Source organism: Hemicordylus capensis, chromosome 6 (genome assembly GCF_027244095.1).
Source record: "Hemicordylus capensis ecotype Gifberg chromosome 6, rHemCap1.1.pri, whole genome shotgun sequence".
Classification (NCBI taxonomy): Eukaryota; Metazoa; Chordata; class Lepidosauria; order Squamata; family Cordylidae; genus Hemicordylus; species Hemicordylus capensis.
The window spans coordinates 22,071,858-22,092,977 of NC_069662.1; the positions used below are offsets into that span (position 1 = coordinate 22,071,858).

General features: G+C 47.9%; 1 protein-coding gene across 4 annotated transcripts in view; it reads left to right on the plus strand.

The window, feature by feature from the left end:
- The window catches only part of LOC128331836 (tubby-related protein 3-like), a 43,030-nt gene that overhangs the window by 20,649 nt on the left and 1,261 nt on the right, over window positions 1–21,120 (plus strand). For 2 of the 4 annotated variants that reach the window (XM_053265758.1, XM_053265760.1), the window contains 10 exons: window positions 108–233; window positions 324–431; window positions 4,936–5,034; window positions 8,230–8,421; window positions 9,587–9,726; window positions 11,741–11,926; window positions 14,448–14,560; window positions 18,132–18,246; window positions 19,028–19,126; window positions 19,228–19,399. In XM_053265758.1, coding sequence (XP_053121733.1) covers window positions 108–233; window positions 324–431; window positions 4,936–5,034; window positions 8,230–8,421; window positions 9,587–9,726; window positions 11,741–11,926; window positions 14,448–14,560; window positions 18,132–18,246; window positions 19,028–19,126; window positions 19,228–19,399 — 1,350 coding nt within the window. The remainder of the gene's footprint in view (window positions 1–107; window positions 234–323; window positions 432–4,935; window positions 5,035–8,229; window positions 8,422–9,586; window positions 9,727–11,740; window positions 11,927–14,447; window positions 14,561–18,131; window positions 18,247–19,027; window positions 19,127–19,227; window positions 19,400–21,120) is intronic. The other 2 variants (XM_053265759.1, XM_053265761.1) reach the window with 2 other exon arrangements.

Sequence of the window (21,120 nt, forward strand, 5' to 3'; positions counted from 1 at the left end):
CTGTGTTTCTATGTATATGAGGGTGAGGAGGCTGGAATTTCTCACTTGATGTCCATTCTTCCTAGCCATAGCGCCCACAGAGTGTCTGACTATCTGTCTCTCCAAAGGTACCAACAACCCCTTCCTTGTGGAATCAGTCCCAGAGGCCCACCTTGCCGCTGACATGTGGGGCAGCTCAGTGCAAATGAATCGGACTCACAACGGCCAAGGAGAAAGCCAGGCAGCCTGTCCAGGTAACAGAGAGTCCCAAGTGGCCAACGCCGAAGACCTAACCACTCCTTGTGCAGCTCATTCCCTCCTTCTCCTTGTCCTTCCCTCATCAGATTTCCCAGATGAAGCAGAGCTGGAGGTGGCGGTTTTGGAAGAAACCCAGCCTGTCAACAAGAATGAGTTGGTGCCCAAAAATGGCTGGCAGGCCAAGCAGAGAGAAGGTGAGGCTGGGGGTGGGGTGGGGGGCTGGACTCTCTCATGAGCAGTGGAAGAGCAAGCATCTCCTCTGCATGCAGAAGGGCCCGAGTTCAATCACTGGCCTCTTCTGGCTGGGCTGCAAAAGACTCCTGGCTGCAACCCTGACGAGCCACTACCAGTCAGTGTAGACTATGGATGAGCAAACTTGGCCCTCCAGCTGTTGTAGAACTATAATTCCTATCATCCCTAGCAGTGGTAGCCGGTGAGGGTGGCCCAGAGGGGTGGTGGGGAGAGAGACCTTTAAAAGTTTTAACAGCCGACAGCTCCAGCACCTGGTCGCTGTGGGGAGCAGCAGTACCCTGCCAGGCCTCCCGCCTACAGCACTCACCTGGCCACTGCGCATGCGCATGCATGGCAGCCAGGTGAGTGCCATAGGTGGGATGGCTGCCGGGTAGGGTGCTGCTAATCCCCATAGCATCCATGTGCCGGAGTTGTCCATTATGACTTTTAAAGGTCTCTCTCGCCACCCCTCATCTGCCACCACTGATCCCCAGCCACAATCAATTGTGGCTGAGGGTGATGAGAGTTGTAGTGATGGGAGTTGTTGTTCCCCTGTTAGCTTGGCGAAGAGGCACCTTTTAACGTGGTGATTCTCTGTTATTTAGCAGAGGGAGTGTAACTGGCCATATCCACCCCCAGCACAGTACCTCCAGTGACAGTTGCTGGTGTCTATCTTATGTTTCTTTTTGGATTGTGAGCTCATTGGGGACAGGGATCCATCTTGTTATTTGTTATTTCTCTGAGTAAACTGCCCTGAACCATTTTTGGAAGGGCAGTATAGAAATTGAATAAATAATAATAATAAATAATAGTTCAACAACAGCTGGAGGGCCAGGTTTGCCCACCCTTGGTGTGGACAGTACTGAGCAAGATGGACCAATGGTCGTCTGACTCCGTAGAAAGCAACTTCCTGTGCTTCTCAGCATCATTCCTGAGATGTGATTCTCTGTTGCTAGGCTACTGCCCCTTTGTTGCCAGGCAACAGACCTGCCTCCCCTAGAAGCACTTCTTTGCCTCTGCAGAAGGATGAATTCCTCCTTCGCAAACAGGGGCAACCAAAAACGGAGGCAGAGACATTCCAGACGTGGTGCTAGGCTCAAGAGTGCCAGTCCTTGGACATCCAGAAATGCTTCATCTGATGTTACAAGTTGTATGTAGTGGAGGGGGAATGTAAACTAATGGTTGCTTGCCCCAAATGGGGAGAGGATGTCTTAGAGATGTAAAGGCTTGGAAAGACTAGAGATTTAGAGGCTTGGAGGAAAGCTGGAAAAAATGGAGGAAGCGGCCCCCTCCCCGCATTTCTTCCAGAAAAAATGCCCCCCCACCCCGTTTCTTCCAGGTCTTTACATCTCTATGAGGACAGCTGATTGCACGGTTTCCACAATGTTCTTGTCTGAGCGGACCAGCTCAACATTTTCTGCTGTCCTGAGTTACTACTTAATTAATTAATTATTTATTTTTCGATGTGAACCGCTTTGACAACTGCTTTTGAAAAGCAGTATATAACTATTCAGAGTCTCAGTCTTATTAGGACACTGCCACCCCAGTGTTCCCGCAGTCACCCTTTTCTCTGGACCTGTCGTCGTTTTTTCACCTCACTTTGTGTGGAGGGCAGCTTCACACAACTGCCGGAGGGTTTGTAAGTGAGGAGCGTGCTGGGAAGAAGATATTGGCAAGTGAGAGCACGCTCCCTGAGGCCATGGCGTCTGAAGCTGCCCGGGTTCGTTCCCAAGATTCTCTGCCCGAAATTCTCTCGCGCTCTGCCTGACATTTGTAACAAAGATTTGAAGTTGAGAGGGAGGGGTATGTTGGGCGGAGAATCTCAGGAACGGGCGTGGGCAGCTTCAGATGTTATGCCTGCCAGGAGCCCGCTCTTGGTTGCCAACATTTTACTGATAAGTTCTCCACATACAGACTTGCGAGCAGTCATATGAAGCTGCCCAGAGAATCCCAGTGACAACATGACACTCCAGGGTTTTCTGTATTGCCCTCCCATATCTTTTCTGGGTTTTAAGTTCTTTTGGCAAAAACAATTGCCTGTCCTATGGCAAATGCTGTTGTGGTTTTTCAGGACTACTGCACCTTTGATTAAAAGCTTCCGCCCTGCAGCTTTGTCCCCTGTTCAGCACAGCTGGTAGATTAGTGGTGAATTTCCCCATAATTAATCAGCTTCTATTTTGACTAGTGAGAGGCAATTTTATTTACAAGGTTCCTTTTTGATTTGTTTTTTAAAGCTATGTGAAAGAATTTAACCCTTTCCCTAGTGCTGTTTTCCTGACTTAAATCATACCCCTGCCTAAAGCTGCTATCAGCTATGGGAGGGGGAAAGATGTGCATAATATAGCTAACAGTAGCTTTGGGAGGGGGCCAGTTAAATCAGAAAAATAGTGAAGGAGGAAAGGGTGAATCCTTTCTTCGCCTTCAGCACTGCTGCCCTGCTGTTTGTAACCAAAGAAAAAGACACTGGGAATTCCAGCCACAGATCTCACACGCCACATTAATTTTGGCTTTTATTTTGAAAGAGGGGGAAAAGCAAGTTTCTAGTCCTGATGCAGAGACAAGTTAAACTCTGCAGGCAAAATCTGGTGAAATCCAGAAACCAGAGATTGTGACTAGGGAATAACTAGCCTCATTATTTATTTTATTTATTTACATTTCTAGCCCACCCAATACCCAAAGGTCTCAGAGTGGGTTACAATAAAACCAATATAAAACATAATTAAAATTCAATATCATAGTTCAACATCAGTTCTAGCTGGGCTATAGCACATCAAACTGCAAATAAGGTCTGCACATTTGAATTAGGGATGAAAGACAAGATTTATTATTAAAACATAAGAAGGTCAATCTATTTTGAGCAAGTTTTTGAATGTTTTTCTGTAGCATTCAACTGCCCAGGATGGCAATGGATGAAATCAAGGGAAAGTTTTTTCCTATTTCTCAGACAGCCTCGGGCAAACTAAGGAACAAAAAAGTAGGTTAGAGAACCTTATAATGGTTCTGAGAAGACTGCCATCAGTAGTTCTGTTAGAAAGGATCAGATAGGCCAGAGGAAAGAGGCAATAATTTCTAGTGACATGTCTCTAGGAAACTTTTGAGGTGAACAAAAATTGATTTCCTTCTATTTCTTCTTCTCTATGGAACAATTGCTATAAATATTTGATAAGAAAGCCTTTGGGTTGATTTTCAATAAACTTGTTGGCTCCCTTACTACAGACAGACAAAGTTGCAGCCCATTTTTGACAAGCAGCTGCCTCTGTTGTGGCAGGCAGCTGAGGGAGATGAGCTGCTTGGGAGAGGCAATCATTTTCCTAAGACCGTCTCCTACATTAACAGCACCCACACTGAGAAATGCTTGCAAATGGTAGGGGTTCCATGCAAGGGATAGTATTTATTTTATGTACTTTGGAATCAGGCTTGGACTGGCCCACAGGGCAACGGCATATTTCCGGTGCGCCCCACCCGTGGGGCACCTCTGCACCCCGCCACACTCGGCAGTAGTGAATACTCCCACCCTTAAGTACCCATTCTGCTTAAAATCTGGTGCCTTCCCCACATACATTCCACCACCCTCTCAGTGCCCCCAGTCCGGCCCTGTTTGGAATTGATCCAGTTGCTTGTGAGGGCACTGCCCTTGAACAGAGTAGTGTTAGCGGAGCCTTGCTTTCCCCATTTGCCCACCAATATACGTGTACGGGGAGCATGAGAGGCCACTGCATGGAATAGGAGGTCCATGACATTCTTGTTCCCCTGCAGCCCTCCTTCATAGGAACATAGGAAGCTGCCATATACTGAGTCAGACCATTGGTCCATCTAGTTCAGTATTGTCTTCACAGACTGGCAGTGGCTTCTCCAAAGGTTGCAGGCAGGAATCTCTCTCAGCCCTACCTTGGAGAAGCCAGGGAGGGAACTCGAAACCTTTCTGCTGCATCCCCTGAGGGGAATATCTTGCAGTGCTCACACATCAAGTCTCCCATTCATATGCAACCAGGGGAGACCCTGCTTAGCTAAGGGGACAAGTCATGCTTGCTACCACAAGACCAGCTCTCCTCTCCTGATGCACCCTCTGTGCACCATGTGAGTGACATATGCTCTACAGCAGGAATTCTCAATGGTCCCCAGATGTTATTGGACTTCAACTCCCATAATCCCCAGCCCCAGTGGCCTTTGGTTGGGGGTTATGGGAGTTGAAGTCCAATAACATCTGGGGACCCAACGTTGAGAATCCCTGTTCTACAGCATATGCGCTAGCCCCTAATGGCTAGAGAATAACATCAAACTCATGCAAATTTACTTATTTGCATAATATTAAGTGGCAGAGCTTGACTTTTTCCAGGCATGGAATTTCAATATTCTCAATATTCATGGTGCTGAACCCAGGGTCTCTCATCTATATTTTAACCTTGGGTTGCTAGGCAACATTTACTACAGGACCCATGAACAATCTTTAATCTTTACTCTCTGTAGGGCGACCCAAGGTCCAGCGGCATGGCCAGGCTTCCAAATTAACGAAGGAAGCCCTGTCTCCAAGGCAGAAGGTCCCGTCTATCATTGTGGATATGGAAGGTGAGATTCCAGAGTGTGTACAAGAATACAAGGAGGTATGGAAACAAGAAGCAAGGCTCAAGCAAGGCTCCATAGCTAAGGGGTTAGAGCACTGGTCTTGTTAATCAGGGGTCACAATTTCAAATCTCGCTGGGGCCTTTGTTATCTTATGTTCTTATAACCAGGGGTCACTCCATGAAATTGATTGCCAGGAGGTCTAGGACCAACAAACGGAAGTACTTTTTCACACAATGCGTGATCCACTTGTGGAACTCTCTGCCACAGGATGTGGTGACAGCCAACAACCTGGATGGCTTTAAGAGGGGTTTGGATAACTTCATGAAGGAGAGGTCTATCAATGGCTGCCATTCGGAAGGCTGTGGGCCACCTCCAGCCCCAAAGACAGGATGCCTCTGAGTACCAGTTGCAGGGGAGTAACAGCAGGAGAGAGGGCACGCCCTCAACTCCTGCCTGTGGCTTTTAGCGGCATCTGCTGGGCCACTGTGCGAAACAGGATGCTGGACTAGATGGGCCTTGGGCCTGATCCCGCAGGGCTGTTCTTATGTTCTTATGAAGCATTCATGTGTGAAGGCATGCAGACTCATGCTGCGAGTGTGCACTCTGTGTTTGCAAATTAATGTGCACGGGGAAGCATATGTGGTCTCCATGGGGTATCACAGTGCATATTCAAAGCTGTCTTGTCACATGCGTAGGGACAAGTGTCCCTGGGCTGGCCCTTCCCTGCTCCATTACCCCTCCTCCTGCCACACTTCCCACCCACCTCCCGCCACCTCTGAGGCTGGGGGAGCTACTGTGTGCCAGTCACCCTGCTGCATTATCATGCATGCAGGGAATATGGCTGGTGCAAGGAACAAATGCGTGGCAGCCTCCCACCCACTCTACTCGGTGGAGTACTTTCTCTGCCAACTGTCTAGCTCGCCTCCATCTCCTCCTCCTCAGCAATGGTTAAACAGGTGGGAAGGTGGGTGGCAGGAAGCAGTGTCTGGGCTGGAAATGGGCTGGGCTCTTTCCCTAGTAGCTGAGCCTGGAGGAGGAGGAGGAGGAGCCAAAGCAGCAGCAGGGGTGGTAGGTGGAGTCTCTTGGAAGGAGGAGTCAGGTGGGACTTTGGCACTACTGCATACCTGCTTTGTATGCAGAAGGCGCCAGGTTCACTCCCTGGCAGCATCTCCAGGTAGGGCTGGGAAAGACTCCTGCCTGAAACCTTGGAGAGCTGCTGCCAGTCAGGGTGGACAGTGCTGAGCTATATGCCCCAAGGGTCTGACTGGCAGACCCTTGGGGCATATAGCTGCCTTATATCATAAGGCAGATCTGCCTTATGTGCCAATCTGCCTTATATCATAAGGCAGATTGGCACATTTGTGTGTGGGTGTAAATGGGTATGTAGAAAGAGGGAAACTGCATGCAAGCAGCGTCACTTTTGAATGGGGCACTGCACAGGTGCAGATAACTTAGTTTTTTGCTGGCAAAAATGCAAACACAAACCTATGTCTGATTTGGCACCTAGGCAGTTGCTTTATCCCAAGCCCGATCATTGGACCTTCTACCCAGTATTGTCTGCTGTGACCAGCAATTGCTCTCCAGGATCTCAGGCAGGGAAGGAGTTGTCCCAGCCTCCCTGGCACTTGATCCTTTTGGCTGGACCTTCTGCATGCAAAACAGTGCTCTACCATTGAGCTATGGCAGCTTTCCTGATTGGGGCAGGGGAAGGGGCCAGTTTTGGCTGTTGCTCACTCATCTTTTGCTGGGGGAAACATACACTTTATTCAGGTACACATCCATAAATAACGCTAGGGTTGTTGTCACGCTTATTATTAGGGTAGGAGAGGCCTCCTACCCTAGTTCAGGAGCTACTCATGCTCCCGATACTTGGTCGTGTGTTAGATAAAAGTAAGGTCAGAGGCGGAGAGCTTTCTCATTGGTTAGGCTCCAGCTGGGTAGGAGGGTTTTTCTTCCTCCCTCATTCCGAAGCTGCGGATGGAATCTGGGTAGGGCATGCTTGTCCCTACGGTCTCTGGGTAGGTCTTGACAGACGAGCAAGCTCCCCACTTCAGACCTTGCTTTTGTCTAACACACAATCAAATATCAGGAGTGTGCACAGCTCTCGAACCTGGGCAGGAGTCTTCTAGCCTAATAACAATTGTGAAAACAGCCCTATTGTATTTTATATTTGGGAACTGATTCCTGTATATAAAACATTATGTTGTATGAACAGGGGCAGGCAACGTGTGGCTTTCCAGATTATCTATCTATCTATCTATCTATCTATCTATCTATCTATCTATCTATCTATCTATCTATTTGCCACCTGATTCCAAAGGCTCTAGGCCAGGGGTGGGGAACCTTGGCCCTCCAGCTGTTTTTGAACTACAACTCCCATCATCCCCAGCCACAATCTGCTCTAGGCACTACACAAAATAAATACAATAAAAACAAAACAGCTATTAAAACAACAAGTTAAAGCAATTTAAAACATTCAAAAATACTAAAAGCCAGGCTAAAAAAATGCATCTTAAGGGCTCTTTTAAATGCTGGTAAAGATGTTAAACCGCAAATGTCTATAGGGAACGCATTTCACAGCCCAGCAGCGACTACAGAGAAGGTCCACTCCTGAGTTGCTGCTGGACGAGCTGGCAGCTTCCGGAGATGGACCTTTCTCTCGATTATCTTAATGTCGGTGGGGATCATGCAGAAGAAGGCGCTCTCTCAGGTAACTTGGTACTAAGCCGCTTAGGGCTTTAAAGGTAATTACCAGCACTTTGTACTTTGTCTGGAAACCTACTGGCAGCCAATGCAGTTGTATTAAGACAGGCATTAATATGATTTATCCGAGAGACCCTGGAGATCAATCTAGCCACTGCATTTTGGACCAACTGAAGTTTCCAAACTACATACAAAGGCAGCCCCACGTAGAGCACATTGCAGTAGTCAAGCCTAGAGGTACCAGAAAGTGCACCACAGTTCTGAGATCATTGATCTGAGATGTTGCTGAATTGCAACTTCCATCACATCCAGCCACGATTTTTTACACCTGGGGATAATGGGAGTTGTAGTTTAGCAACATCTGGAGAGATACACATTGCCTGTCCCTGTTGTATAAGAAGCAACCTTGAGACAGCTGGAAGAAGGGGAGGCTGAAACCAGAACCAGCCAGGAGAGGGCAGTAGCAAACTGGCTCTGACTGACCTTGTGTTTCAGCTCATTTAGTTTTCAAGAATGATCCCCAAAAAGAAGGCCTGGAGCCTGCAGAATCCTTAGATGCCACTGGTGAAATATGTAATGTCCAGAGACTCCACAGTGACTCTGAAAGCGAGGGGGAATCATCCCAGGAACTGACTGTACCACCCTTGCCAGAGAAGAAGCCCCGTGACAGGATGCTTGTGCGCAGAGGTGAGTAGTCTTCTGGCTAGAAGGAGTCACCAGTCAGTCTGCTCAAATGGCTGAACTTGGCTTGGTGCAAAGGATTCTGGGATATGGTTGAGGACACCAATCATCCTCAGGGCTGTGTGTACTCCACAGTTCTCTGCAAATTAGGTGGTCTTGGGTGCAGAATTTATTTTTATACTTATATCCTACTCTTGCCCCAAGGAGCCCAGAATCCAAGGAGTACATGTTGATGTTTATCCTCATAACAACTTTTTGAAGTAGGTTAGGCTGACAGATAAGTGTCTGGCTCAGAGTCACCCAGTGAGTTTCATGGCTGAATGGGGACTTGAACTCAGGTCTCCCCAGTCCTAGTTCACTCTAACCACTACACCACACTGGCTCTCTAAAAATACATGTTATTTATGTGTGTGTTTTTGGCATTTATATCCTGCTTTTAAGGCGCACCTTAAAATTTAACGTCATGAGAATGTCCTCTTTCTTCCGTGAAGAAAAGCGAGCCTCGAGTCCTTATGGCTGTCAACATAGACCTGCCATGTGTGGGCAATACCAGAGGAAACCCTCAGAAGCCAGGGAGGAGGCTGCGTAGGATTTCTAAAGCACAGGAAGCTTCTGGGCTTCAGTGCCCTTCAAAACATGACAAGCCACATATGTGTAAGGCAGGGCTTCTCAAACGGGGGGTCTGGACCCCCCACCCACCCCGGGGTCCCAAACTACTTAAAGGGGGTTCCTAAACAGCTCAAGATAGAGCTGTCAGGAGGGCAGGGGCCTTATCTGAAGATGTGGGGATGGTCAGGGATGGTGGGAGACAGAAGCCAACAATGATTTGGCTCCTCCACGCTTCACAAAACCAAGGGGAGGCACAGCAGTGGCATTTCTTTGGCTGACAGGCCAGGGGAAAGTGGCTTTAGCGAGCTCATCTACTGAGTGGCCTTGGAAGCACCACTGCTCTGCTGCTCTTGGCCTTGAGAGCAGCAGAGGATGCAGGCGGTTCTCAGCCCCTTTCCTCCGCCTGCCTGAATATTCAGGGAGGGGCCTGGAGTATCCTTGCAGTGTCCAGGCTCAGCCCCTTTGGCTACAGCCCTGCGGGGAGCAGAAATGGGGAGTGGGGGGGAGAAGAGAGGTGATCCTTGTCTATCCCGTCCTTTGCAATTCTCCCCATTTCCCCCAGGGTCTCTCACCAATGGAAGGAGAAGCCTGACTGAAGATGAGGGGGATGACGATGAGGATGAAGACGAAGACCTCAAAGAGGAGGACGAAGACAGCCTCAGTAGGGTCATGTACCACCGGGGGGAGATTGACTTGGACAGTGTAAGAAGCAAAGTCTGGAATCGCGTGTGCCTTTTCTAGGGCTCTCATGATCGTTCATAATCTCCCCCTGGTTACATAGGAACATAGGAAATCAAACCATTGATCCATCTAGCTCAGTATTGTCCCCACTGACTGGTACACTGATTTGGAGCATCTCTCCAAGGTTCCAGGCAGGAGTCTCTCCCACCCCTACCTGGAGATGCTGCCAGGGATTGAATGTGTGACCTTCTGCATGCAAATCAGGTGCTCTGCCACTGAGCTGCGGCCCCTTCAGTGGATCCACATTGCCATGGTTCACATGCTTTTCTTGCTTTAAATGTCACAGGAAATCTCTGGCCTGGCGAGGCAGCGGACAGAGCTTCCAGCCGGGCTGTAATGCAGAGCTGACTGGGGAGAATCGGGAACGGGGCCAAGCAGGGGCGTAGCTATAATTGAACGAAAGGGTTCAAAGAACACGGGCCCCCAGCTCCAGAGGGCCCTCCAGCTCCGTCCCTCCCTATTTTCTTCATTATCTCCCTCAGTCTGGGGGGCTGCCAGAAAGGGGGATGAACACGGGCCCCCTCTCCTCTAGCTACGCCCCTGGGGCCGAGTACCCTTTTCTGCCACACCCCCTGCATCTAATGTCGATGCAGGGGGCGTGGACACTACCCAGAAGAGGGTCTGTTTGAACCCTCCCCACCGCTGACTGCTGTGGGGTTTCTTTCTCAGCTGCACTGGGAGTGAGACAGGGAAAGAAGCCTCCAGCCAGCCAGCCCTGGAACGAAGCATCAGCTGGGCAAAACTGGGGAGCACCTCATACCAGCTGACAAGACTATTTGCCTGCTAGTTGCAGGAAGGGGCAAAGGGGTGCCCTGGGAGTGGGGGGTGCCGTGGGAGGGTCCCCAGACCCTGGTGGCCCAGGGACTGTCGTCCCCCTTTGCTCCATTGTCCCTACACCCCTGAGTCCAGCCAGGCTCCAAGCCCTGTGTGTGCTCCCGAGAAATAGTCCTGTGTCCGCAAAAATCAAGCCAGGAGGAAGTGATCGTGTGCCAGCCAGCCGCAATCTGGGTAGGAAGGCAGTGGCTAATACACCTCGTGTACCCAGCACCGTGTCAAGGGTGGAGGAGAAGCAAGTCCTGTCCCGTCTGTCCCAGATCGAGGTTGGCAGATGACCACACACACCCCAAATCTCGATTTTTGCTGACAGATGACCATTTCTCAGGAACACGCGAGAGGCTTTTGCCTGGCTGGATGTTCCTCCCACACCACTACCAGATGTGAGAACAAGTCCAATACGTTCCTGTTTTGAAAATATAAGGCTCTAGGCTTAACCCACGAGATCGCTAGATAACAAATTCGGACAGCAGGGGCTGGGGAATATCTAACCTCAGCCTGGAGAACTCCTGTTCATTGTCAGGCAATACAAAAAGTCCAGGCAATGAAGTAAAATCAACACATTGGGAATTTAGTCAAGATGGCCCTTTAGTCTTACACAGCAAACAATCCAGCCTGCTTCCTTGTCGTCCTGCTTTTTCACAATCTCCTCCTGCCCCCGCCGCCATCTAGCACAAGACTAGACTGTAATAAAGCATTCTTCAAAAGCTAATGTCAATCAAAGAACAAATTTCTTACAGGCACCACAGGGGCACATAGTGCTGGTCTAAACAGCTCCAAGACAACTCCTTATACCCATTCCCTCTCAGCCAGAAATCTCTGCTCCGACAAACTTAAACTGATTTGAAAATGGTTCGGCAATAACCATTTCTGCCAAGGAATTCTGAGAACCATAGTGCTGCAAGGGTGCTGGAAGTTTGGTCCCTAGCCTCTCACAGAACTACAATTCCCAGAATTCTATGAGGCAGAAGCTGTTACTCCCAGAATTCTGCGAGGGAGAAGCTGTTACAGTTGTGGTGCAGATATGCCCTCACATACTAAGGGAACATCAGGTAGTCAGAATAGGGAAAAATTACTCTTGCCAGAGCTTCCAGATCTCATTCCATTACAGCCTACCCTTTTTTTCCTCCCCCACCCCCAGCAGCCTCCAAGTGGGGAATCCTGCACCCCACTGACCCTCAAGGTGGACGACATAGAGGCATTTGTACTAACTCCTGCTCCTCAGGGCAATACGATCCAGTGTCGTATCACACGGGACCGGAAAGGAATGGACAAGGGCATCTTTCCCTTGTACTACCTTCATCTTGAGATGGCAAATGGAAAGAAGGTATACACAAGTGAGAAAGAATTCTGTGCTTCTTTTAAAATAACCTACAGTTGGAAACCCTGCTTCCTGAAACTGGAATAAATTATTTCAGTTTAATTATTTGCGCCTACAGCCTACCCTACTTCAAATATTCAGGGCAAGCCCTACATTATTAAACAGAAAAACAACAAGAAAGTTGAGCTAGCCCTCTTATTTGCTTGATCTCAGCCATCAAGACAGACAGGCTTCTGAAATATGCATTAGGCCAAGGTTCTGGTGAACCATCAAGGAAACGGAGTTCAGTCAATGTAGATTAGCTACCATGGCATTATATTTGTCCTTGATGTTTTAACTTGACTTGCTGCTGACTTTTTGAAGTGAGTATTCCTCTCAGCCAGGCTAAGAGGTCACCAGGGACCTTAGAGAAGGAAGTTGACTTCATTGATATCTCTGCACTGGCAAATTTGTTTTCCCTATAATCTGCTGCAGATAATTACTCAGGGAGGTGGTGCAGTTCACCCAGTATCCCGTGATCTGTTGCTGTTTAAGAATCCTGGGTTTTGTTTTGCAAGATGCTTGGTACCTCATGAAAGAGGTACATATTTTCCCCACCACAGATGGAATTAGTGGCTTAGGGACAGGTTCCTATTGGCTTAACGCAGGGCTGCTCAACTGCAGCCTTCCTGTCGATCTTGGCCTACAACTCCCATAATCCCTGGCTATTGGCAACTGTGGCTGGGGATTATAGGAGTTGTAGTCCAAAAACAGCTGGGAGGCCAGTGTTGAGGAGGCCTGGCTTAACGGGAGCGGTATGCTGATCAGATAGGCATCAGAATGGAGTTGCCAGCAACAGAGAAGAGAGGTAGGCCAGGCATCAGGGACTGGCATCTTGTGGCGGTTGCTGATGGCCAAGGGCCCTCAAAAGGGCCCACTGCCAATCTTTGAGGTGGCCCAAGACATGGTAGGGCCTGAAGTGAGATGCTAGAAGCTTTAAAAAGCTGTAAAAATGTACTTTCAAAGCCTGGCTTTCAGTGGTTCTAGATTGTTTTATTTATTATAATTTATTCATTTATTCATCACATGTATATATAATGTGTTTCACTCAACATGTCTCTGGGTTGCTTACAAAAACTGTTTACTTGTAAATACTTAAAATGCTTTGGGGGTCGTCCCCCCCACCTTTGTTGTGAACCAGCTAGAGCAGCTGGAGTGGGTGATATATAAATAAAAAAAATAAAAAAACAGATGCAGTCTGGCCTTGGCCCATGCTCCTGGTATGGCCCAGCCCCCTTTCAAAACCAACCCTTGCAAGTGGTAGGGAAGAGGGAAGGTTGCCAGCAGCCTCCTCTCCTCTCCTCTCCTCCCCATGCTTCTTGCCAGCAGCGTGAGGAGAGGTGCTTCTTGCAAAGCCTACAAGGACCAGATCAGTCCTGAAGAGCTGCTCTGATGGTAGCAGTGGCTGGCATCTTTGCCGCCCTGCTGGCACCCTAGCAGTCTGCCACCTAAGGAGACTTTTTCACTTTGCCTCATGAAAGGGCCACCACTGGCTGAGACCACCTCTGTGTCCACAGCCTTCGTGATGATGCTCTCAACTGAGAGAGAGAGAGAGAGAGAGAGAGAGAGAGAGAGAGAGAGAGAGAGAGAGTTGCTCTATTGCCACCTACTCTTTCCTATCCTATGTAGATAGGAGGCTCCCTAGCTGCTGAGCCATTGCCTCCTCTTTTGCATCCCACATGCTAAGACCTACCAGGAACTCTACTGGGGACCCACCCAGGTAGGAAAGTGAAAGAGATTTATTGTCACTATAGGGATGGTTCACACTGAGCTTGTCCTAGACACAATGAAAAGCATCACCATCACAAGACAGATTCTAAGCTTGGACATAGATTTCCTTAATAATCTCAGGCAGAGACAAGATCATAATCACGAACAAGTCTTTGTTTCAGAACTTACCACAATAATTCAAGCGAAAGCCACAAGAACAGTCTATCTCAACTGGTATGAGGGACAAAACACACTTCTGTGCAAAAATCTGTGAAAGGACCCCATACCATCTAATACAATTATTTATATATTTTTTTGATTATGATAGTTGTTTACTGCTTTCTGATTGGATCTTTACATACTTATGCACGTTACATGACCAGCCCCCCAGAATGTACATGCCACGTCAATGTACTGGACGCTTGCAGTCCCTCGTTTACTGTCTTTTTGGCTCCATGTTGAAATATTCCATATTCCATTACCCAACTGCCTGTTATTCATTTATCAGCTCTAAACAGTGAAACGTTTCTGGGCAAAAGCAGAAAAAAACATTCCCTACCATCTTATAACTACTAGATAAGGCCTGTGCTAAAGTTTAGTCAAGCTAGAAATTTTACTTATCAATGGCTATTGCTAAAATGCTTTCTAATAATCAGAAACTATGCACTGATCCTCCAACAAAAGAATCAGTGGAGGGCAGTTTGTCAACAACCTCTGTAAACCTGGAGCCAACCCTGCCAGGAACCCATCTTATTGGTCACTGGGTGTTCTCTTTCAGCGTTTCCTCATGTCTGGCCGGAAGAGGAAAAAAAGCAAGACCTCAAATTACCTCATTTCTCTGGACCCAGTTGATTTATCACGGGATGGAGACGGCTTCATGGGAAAAGTCAGGTGTGTTTGCTTTCATACTCCAGAAGACATTCCCAGCCCCAGGCGAGGGAGTTGCTCTTATAAGCCGAGAGCAACTCGGCTTATAAGCCTATTAGCCTGTTGCAGCAAAAACACCACAAATCTTGTGGCATCTAAATAAGGAACAAATTGACTGTGTCCAGAACTGTCATAGACAGGAACCTACAGAACTTTAGGAACATAAGAAGCCTCCTTCTACCAAGTCAGACCATTGGTCCATCTAGCTCTGTATTGTTTACTTAGACTGGCAGTGGCTTCTCCAAGTTCACAGGCAGGAGTCTCTCTCAGCCCTGTCTTGGAGATGCCAGGGAAGGAACTTGGAACCTTCTGCATGCAAGCATGCAGGCACTCTTCCTAGAGCGGCCCCATCCCCTAAGGGGAATAACTTACAGTGCTCACACATGTCTCCCATTCAAATGCAAACCCTCCCTAGCAAAGGGGACAGTTCAGGCTCACTACCACATGACCAGTTCTCTTCCTTTGAACAAGTCATAACTAGCAGCTGTCTTGGTCCCACAGAACATAAACACAAAGAGCTGGCAGTATATTTGTTATTTAATTAAAGTTCAAAATATGTTGGGTTACACAGACTGCTTCAAGCCTAGGTGTTGATAGACAGTTTCCACAAGGTGCAAGAAATGAATCTTAAACTTTGATGACATTTCTCATTGCCTTGTTTCCAGAGGGTTGTAAAACCTGATCACTCTAAGAAGGCCAATTTGTATTAGTAGCGTAGACATAGTAGAGCTTGAAAATGTGCAAGAAACGACAGCTAAGATGGTCAGCGGGCTGGAACACCTTCCCTAAGAGGAAAGGCTAAGACATATGGGACTTTTTAGTGTAGAGATCAGATGACTAGGGGGACCTGAGGCGTCGTTCAGTTCTAGCATTTTGAATATTGGGGCACCTCCGCACTAATAATTTACAGCAGTTTGAAAGTGGGTTAATTGCCTTGGTGTTCTTAAAAGAACCCTGAGAACTGCAGAGTGCTTGGATTTCTTTATTAGAGGAAGGGCGGCCCTTCCATGAGGCAGGGTAAGACGGTTACCTCAGGCAACAAATTATTGTGGTAGCAATGAGCTGATGAGATGCGCTTCTGTTTCCTGCTTTTAAAGTGGGTGGAGGGAAAAGAAGAAGAGGATCTACACAAGGGTTGGGGCGGCATTTGGTGCGCTGCCTCAGGCACACAGAGGTCTTGAGCCACCACTGGTTAGAAATAACATGCTTTTATGCATTTAATTATAAGGGAGCATATTTGTCTCCTGCTTCTAGAACCTGGGGACCCTTGTTGGGGTTAGAGATGTCCAAGCTTAGGGGAGGAAATGACAAATTGGAGGAGGGGGACCCCCACCCCCAGTTTTCCCCCAAGGCCAGATAAAAATTTTATTTCCCCCTTCTTTGGCTTAGGGGGGTGGGGGCAAGAAAAAAGGTTAAAACACAACAACAAGATGTTCAGGGGCTTTTTTCAAAGCCTTCCCATCGCTAGTTGGGAGCCATACTGCTTTAAAGAGGGTTGATTCTGTAATGCTGCATTTCCTTTGTACATAATTTCCTTTGCACTGCAGCTTGTACAAAATGCAGCAGCTAGGGTTCTATCTGGAGCTGCCCGGTGTGATCACATCACACCTATTTTGAAAGAGCTGCACTGGTTGCCAGTGTGTTTCCGGGTCCAATTCAAGGTGCTAGTGTTGACCTTTAACGCCCTTAACGGTTTGGGCCTGGGATATTTGAGGGACCGCCTGCTCCCAAGGGTTTCTGCCCACTTGACGAGATCATCTGAGGGGGCTCTGCTCCGGGTGCCGACAATGAGGGAGGCTGGGTTGTTGTGCACTCGGGACAGGGCCTTCTCTGTTGCTGCCCCCAGGCTTTGGAATGCTCTCCCTGTGGCCATTCGCTCCTCAGACTCCATTACTGTTCTAAGAAAGCTGGTTAAATCTTGGCTTTTTATCCAGGCCTTTACATGATTGTTTTATTGCTGCTTCTCTGTGTTTTTATCCATGTATAGTTTTTGTATATTATATATTTTAATATCGGATTGTTTTTATATTTTTAGCTAAATATTTTTAATTCATTTTAATTATGTGTTTTAACTTTTGTAAACCGCCTTGGGGTTGTTTTTAGCGAAAGGCGGTATAGAAGTCTAACACTAAAAATAAATAAATATAAGAACATAAGAGCCTGCTGGAGCAGACTGAAGGTCCATCTAGCCCAGCATTCTGCATTCCATACTGGCCAAGCAGAGGCCTCCGGCCTGGAAGCCCACAAGCAGCCCCTGAAATCAATCACCCTCCCTTACTGTTTCTCCCTCCTCTCCAGCAACTGGTATTCAGAGGTATGCTGCCTCTGAGCATGGAAGTTCCACACATAGCTATAATAACAGCTTTGCTGAATCAGACACAAGGCCGATCTAGTCCTGCATTTTGTTTCCTACAGTGGCTCACCACAGTAGCTCTGTTTCCCTGCTCACCTCTGGGCGGGCCCATCCTTTGGCCGGGGCGGCCAGGGTGATCGCCTCCAGCCCCATGCCTCCACAGGCCCTACAGCCAGACCCAACCACCCCCATTCCCCCTTTTCTGCCACTCCTCACCCCCCACATTCAGTATCCAACTTGCATAGTGCTAAGGAGGTCCATCGCCTCCTTCCTTGTTCAGGCGACGAAAGAGGTGAGCGAATTTCCCAGCGCTGCAAGAGCTGGATACTAAATGAGAAACACATGTGAACCCTGATTAGGCATTAGGGCGCATGCGCACCTCTCATTTAGTATCCAGCTCCTGTGGCCCTGGGAAATCTGCTCGCCTCGCTTGTCACTCGAACGGGGAGGGAGGTGAACTTCCCATTGTTGTGTAAGCTGGTTACTAAATGAGAGGTGTGTGTGCACCCTGATTAGGCTTCAAAGTACACACGCACCTGTCATTTAGTCTCCAGCTCCCTAACGCTGCTACGCGAGTTGGATACGGGGGGGGGGCAGGGTGAGGGAGTGAGGAGCGGCAGCAAAGGAGGAGTGTGGACAAAGGGGAATGCTGCTCACCTTCAGCCCCGCACCCTCCCATGGACAGCCTTGCCTCTGGGAAGTCCACAGGCAAGAGGGAAAGCATGCCCTCTCTCCTGCTGTTGCTGCCCTGCAACTAGTATTCAGAGGCATCCAGCCTCTGAGCCTATAACGATAAAGAATAGTTAATTGTAAACCTCCCAGAGATGCAGGTTATGGGCAGTATAAAATAGTAAAATAGTAGCCATTGATAGGCCTGTCCTCCGTGAATTTGTCTAAGCCCCTTTTAAAGCCATCCAAGCTGGTGGCCATCACCACATCCTGTGGCAGAGAATTCCATAGGTTGATTATGGGCTGTGTGAAAAGGTACTTCCTTTTTTGATCCTAAATTACCTGGCAATCAGTTCCATGGGTTCAGTGATCCTATTCTCCTCCATGAATTTATCTAATCTAATTTGAAAACTTTTTTCGTATTATTACTTTGAGGAGGGGGCATGTTGGCACAATTAAGGGAGGGTGTACCTTGTTTAATTATAAGCAAGCATATTTGTCTCTTGCTTCTAGATCCAATGTGCTAGGAACCAAGTTTACTGTGTTTGACAAGGGGATCAACCCAGAGAAGAAACCTTTTGTTCCAGAAACGGCCAAGCTACGTCAAGAGCTGGTTGCCATTTGCTATGTACGTTTAAATTTGGGGGTGGTGGGATTCTTGGGGTGAGAAGAGGAGTCGCAGGACAGCTGGTATGCCCATAGGCTGTGGCACTTATGCAATGCCTTGGGTGCCCCGCTGGCTTGCTAGGACAAGCCTCTGCTGCTTCCAGCCTAGCTTTTAATTCACACATGACCAGGAACTGGGAGCTCCCACAGCTCCCGAAGCTGGGTAGCACGCTCGTCCTACCCGGTTAACAGCGATAAGAGTAGCCCTAATCAGAGGTGCAGCTAGGAAATTTTGGAGCCTGGAATCCCACCCACCCCCACTGCAAGTTAAGCACCATCTCCCTTTACACATACCGGGACACATGTGGGATTTTTAACATATGGGTTCTTGAGGACACAAACAGCAACTAAACTCACAAGAATGTAAGAATATAAAACTGGTATATTCATGTAAATATGCATTAGCAGAAACATTTCAACACACAACTTAACATATCCCCACCCCACACATTTCTTTCCCCACTCCCTCCTCTGTCTCTAAAGCAGACGTCACACTTAGTCATGCTCGGCCGCCAGGGACAGCACGGGCCAGCAGTACAGCGACCCCACCACCAGACTAAAGAGGATTTGGGGGGGGGGTTCCAGGGGGTGTGGAGGCCCTGGACGTCAGCCCAGAAGTCCAGGGGTAAGAGCACCTCTGGCCTTAATCTCTGAATAGGGCGAAGGTGTCAGTAAACTCCAATGAGACTTCTGTGGAAGAAACAGGAGAACTTAACTTCTTTCCCTCCACTCAACCCCCACAGGAGACCAACGTCTTGGGATTCAAGGGTCCACGAAAAATGACGGTGATAATCCCCGGGATGAATGCAGACAATGAAAGAATCTGTATCCGGCCTAAAAACGTGAGTGGCTCCTGCTGGCATGGTATTGGCACATGGCATTGGTCAGAGCTGCCAACATAAAGCCACCGTAAGACTTTGATTGTGTGTGTCTGTGCCCACAGGAACATGAGACTTTACTGACGCGGTACCAGAACCAGAATCTGCAGAACCTGATCATACTCCAAAACAAGATGCCGGCCTGGAATGAGGAGTCTCAGTCCTACGTGCTCAACTTCCATGGGCGTGTCACGCAGGCCTCCGTCAAGAACTTCCAAATCATTTCAGAGGAGGACCGTAAGTGACAGGCAAAGATAAAGGGTCACAATTCAAGTGGGAAGTTTTCCTACCCAGTCCCAAGCACAGTTACTTGGAAGTAAGTCCAGGTGCTTTGAATAGGACTTAATTCCAGGTAAGCATGCTTAGGCCTAAGGGTCAGCAAGGAAATCCCCCCACCCAGTATAGTAGCCCCAGCTCAGATGTGTTTCCATCTGAGCAATGGGTAATAGGTCTTTGCACAAATGATCACTCTGGTCAGGTTACAGATGAGGTTCACACGCTACTTATAGTATTGAAGAGGACAGTTTGTGCAGAAATTGACTGGTATCCATTTCAGGATCATTGTAACCAATCATCACTGAGCCCCATAACTGTAGGGATAATAGATGTCTAGAGCAGCATTTCTAACCAGTGTGCTATGGGGCACTGTGACGCACTCTGAATCAGCTCCCAAAGCGAGAGGTTAAAATCCCCACTTTTGGAGCTTTCTAATCTCATAATGCACCATGAAAGATGCACCATGACGAATGGTACATAAGGGAGTGAGTGAGCTCCAAAAGCAGGGCATGGACTCAAAACAAGAAGTGACTGAAATCACCCAAAGAGGAAAAGTCTAAACTATATGGACACATTCTCACTATTCATTATTCATTATTCATTATTATTCGCACTATTCACTATTAATAGAGCCCCTGGTGGCGCAGTGGTAAAACTGCCGCCCTGTAACCAGAAGGTTACAAGTTCGATCCTGACCAGGGGCTCAAGGTTGACTCAGCCTTCCATCCCTCCGAGGTCGGTAAAATGAGTACCCAGAATGTTGGGGGCAATATGCTAAAATCATTGTAAACCTCTTAGAGAGCTCCGGCTATAGAGCGGTATATAAATGTAAGTGCTATTGCTATTATTTATTATTGTTGTTGTTGTCATTGGAGAAGCCTCTTGCTTTCAGGAGTGGCACGCACTCCCATTTTGTGATGGTCTGTGAGTTTAAACAAGGTTGGATGGGGAGTGTGCTTGTGTGCTAATCCCCAGCTGGGCAGGACTGTTTTCTGAGTAGGGCCTGCTTGAACTCACTTACTAGCAGGAAACAGGAGCAAGCGCAGCTCCTGAACTAGGTAGGGTCGGAGACCTTGTGAGAACAAGCCTAATACTTTAAAACGGTGTCATTTTACGTTTAAAATAAGTACACATTTGCATGGGTGTGGGTGTGTCCTGCACTGCTTGTGCTCAGCAGCATGTGGAAGGAAGCAAAAATAAATATATGGTGACTTTGCCCCCACAAAAATGTGGTGCCTTTGTTGTGGGGGGACAGTGTGTCCAAATTTGTGTGTGTGTGTATTTCTAATGTAAGTGTGCCTTGGTATGAAGAAGGTTGGGGAGAAGTTGGATCTGTGCCACAGAGACAAGAAGAGGGATGTATGTCTGTTAGAAAGGAGGGTGTTGATAGCGATTCCAACAGTCTCTATTATATGGGAAGTCCCTTATCTGAGGGAAAAATCTCTTGTCCTGAATGGGATACTGTTTTCCCTGTATTAGTGGCAGAGCCTGAGGCTCTCTCTCATCCCTCACTGCATTGTATTGAGCCCTTTGAAGTCTGGATGAAGTCCATATTATAATGTAAAAGAAACAACAACATTCACAAAAGAAGTCCCATTTGCTCTGCAGACTTGCAGGAGCAATTGCCTGGTTTTGCAAGTTGCTAATTGTTTACTTATCAAATGTGAATAGACCTACAGACT